The following is a 2,991-nucleotide window of genomic DNA, read 5'->3' on the forward strand; positions in this document are numbered from 1 at the left end:
ACATAAAAGACACCATTTCGAGCGTGGCCGTTTTCGTGCGGGTGACACGTAAAAGCACCCACTACACTCTCTGAGTGGTTGGCGTTAGGAAGGGCATCCAGCTGTAGAAACTCTGCCAAATCAGACTGGAGCCTGGTGTTGCCATCCGGTTTCACCAGTCCTCAGTCAAATCGTCCAACCCATGCTAGCATGGAAAGCGGACGTTAAACGATGATGATGATGATGATGATGTCATTAGACTGTGGTTATGCTGGGCCAGCAACTTTGAGGGTTTTTAGTCAATTATATCAATGCTCATGTAGAATACTCATTTATCAGTCTCAGTGGGTCAGGATCAAGTTGCTGAGTTTACTTTATGAGTGACGTCTCTTCAGAAATTACCTTCCTTGAGGTGTAACTACCAGTATACCCCTCCCCACACATGCATTTTATGTGTGTATATTTGTGTTATATGTATATGTGTATATATTTGTGTGTATATATATATATATATATATATATATATATATATATATATATATATATATATTTGTGTTGCATATATATATATTTGTGTTAAGGGCATCCAGCTGTAGAAACTCTGCCAAATTAGATTGGAGCCTGGTGTTGCCATCCGGTTTCACCAGTCCTCAGTCAAATCGTCCAACCCATGCTAGCATGGAAAGCGGACGTTAAACGATGATGATGATATATGTGTGTGTATATATATATATATATATATTTGTGTTATATATTTGGAGAGTATGTGGAGTCTTTCCTTTTTGTAATTGTGTGTATTCCACCACTTGTAGATGCCCATTGGCTGTAGTTTGCCAACTGGGTGTGTAGGAGACAAGCTTTCTCTAGGCCACCTTTTCTAGTACCCTTTCCATGTGTAGCAAGCGGTGCTCTCCCTAGATAGTAAGGCTGCTTGGTCATTCAAGATGCCTCCTATTGACGTTGTTGTCTCATGAATAAATGCATACATTTGGATGAATGCATAAACAGGTCAACCAACACTCCAACTCAACCACATATTTACAAAGACCAGGAACCCTCTTAAGTCAAAAGGTGTTGTTGCTTTGTTAGCAGCTGGCTTGAACTTTCTCAAGATGACCTTAAATAGAACTCAAAGAAAAGTCATTCATACTTGCATACATGTGTGTGTGTGTGTGTGTGTGTGTGTGTGTGTGTGTGTGTGTGTGTGTGTGTGTGTGTGTGTGTGCACATGTATTTGAACTGCAAACGGAATCAAGACATACGAGGTCTGATCAATACGTATCTGGACTGTTGCTATAGTAACGAAGCTAAAGCACACAGAGTGAAGCTGCTTGGCACAGATTAACCCTGAACTCTGTTGTGCATGTGCACTAAGTTTTAACATTATAGTTTGCTTCTGCTGTTTACAACAGTGCTTGAAAGAAGGTGTGTAGCATGTGATCATCACATTGACCATGACAGAAAGTTGTCATGGTGATACCTGCTCAGAGGCCTACGCAAAGTTGCAGAAAGTGTGAGGAGAGGAGTGTATGAGCTGCACACAAGTGTACGAGTGGTTCAGACGTTTCCAAGATGGCCAAAAAAAACGTCAATATTGACAAATGTTTTGGGAGACCCGCAACCAGCAGAACTGAGAAAAATACCGCAGATGTGTGTGCAGCTGTGAGGGGGAAATCATCAAATCACCATCTGTGAGTTATCAGAGGATGTGCAGATTAGTTACGGTTCAGTTCAGTCCATTATCACCGAAGATTTGGGTATGAGACATGTGTCTGCCAATTTTGTGCCAAAACTGCTTTCAGCTGACAAGAAAGACACTCAGGTTCCACTCGCACAAGATCTCCTTGATTGTGTCAAGAATGATGAAAACTTCTTGAAAACGTTGCATACGCCTCTGAACAGGTATCACCAAGCTTTTGGCAAAATTTGATGCAGATTCTCTGCTCAACTTTCTCTGTCATGGTCAATGTGACGATCACAGGCTACACACCTTCCTTCCAAGCACTACTGTAAACAGTAGAAGTGAACTAGAATGTTAAAACTTAGTGTGCATGCAAATCAGAGGTCAAGGTCAATCTATGCCCAGTGGCTTCACTCTGTGTGCTTTAGCTTCGTTACTATAGCAACAGTCCGGATACTTATTGATTAGGCTACATGCAATTTAAAAAATAATACACATGCAATATACCTTAATACAGTTTCTACCTAGCAAATTTACCCTGGCCATAAACACATTTTACTCAGATAGGCTGAACAAAATAACTCACTCACGTGGTCACTTCTGCAAGAAGTTAAAGAGTCTGACCTATATACTTAACCCATTACCTCCCATAATTCTATTAACTGGAATTTTTTTTATGAAACTTTGATTTCTAGCATAAAACAGCCTTAGAAACATGCTGGAATGATCAAAATAACATTTCAAAATAACATTTTAAATAGAAATAAGCAAGATATTGGGTGAAAAATTAGCAAACCTAATTTGAATATCAGAGAAATATGCCTAGTAGATATAGCAAAAAGGTTAGATATGTGTAAATATTGACAGATAATTACGAAATTTGTAATTTTTAACTGAGCTCATATGAGATCACTGGTAGGTAATGGGTTGATAGAGTCTGACCTATATACTATCCTAATATACTATATACTCTTAAAAGAGTCTGACCTATATATTATCCTTAAACATAAGCAGCATCAGCAATAATCTAAAACTATCCTCTAACCCCAATGTTGTAATGATTTTTTTTTTTTTTTTGTATTCTCTGTAACCAGATGCCTCAAATGTGCTGATGCTCCCTGTCAGAAAAGCTGTCCCACCCAGTTGGATATTAAAAGTTTCATCACAAGCATTGCTAACAAGGTTAATGAGTTTATTTACTTCTTATTTTTTTGTTTTGTTTTGATTTAGCTTCTAGACACTCTCTGGTCTAATGTACCTGATGTAAAATAGGTACTATGAAGAGGTACAGTTTTTTCCTGTGCCCATTTCACCTAGGTCTAGAAAGGTCC

The 2,991-nt window shown here is 38.7% G+C and overlaps 1 protein-coding gene across 1 annotated transcript in view; it reads left to right on the plus strand.

Annotated features, from left to right (window-relative positions):
• Positions 1 to 2,991, plus strand: part of LOC106882744 (dihydropyrimidine dehydrogenase [NADP(+)]) — a 56,733-nt gene that overhangs the window by 18,906 nt on the left and 34,836 nt on the right. The window contains exon 4 of the mRNA XM_052976520.1: positions 2,755 to 2,842. Within this exon, the coding sequence (XP_052832480.1) occupies positions 2,755 to 2,842 (88 nt within the window). The remainder of the gene's footprint in view (positions 1 to 2,754; positions 2,843 to 2,991) is intronic.

The sequence above is a fragment of the Octopus bimaculoides genome, chromosome 24, assembly GCF_001194135.2.
Source record: "Octopus bimaculoides isolate UCB-OBI-ISO-001 chromosome 24, ASM119413v2, whole genome shotgun sequence".
Classification (NCBI taxonomy): Eukaryota; Metazoa; Mollusca; class Cephalopoda; order Octopoda; family Octopodidae; genus Octopus; species Octopus bimaculoides.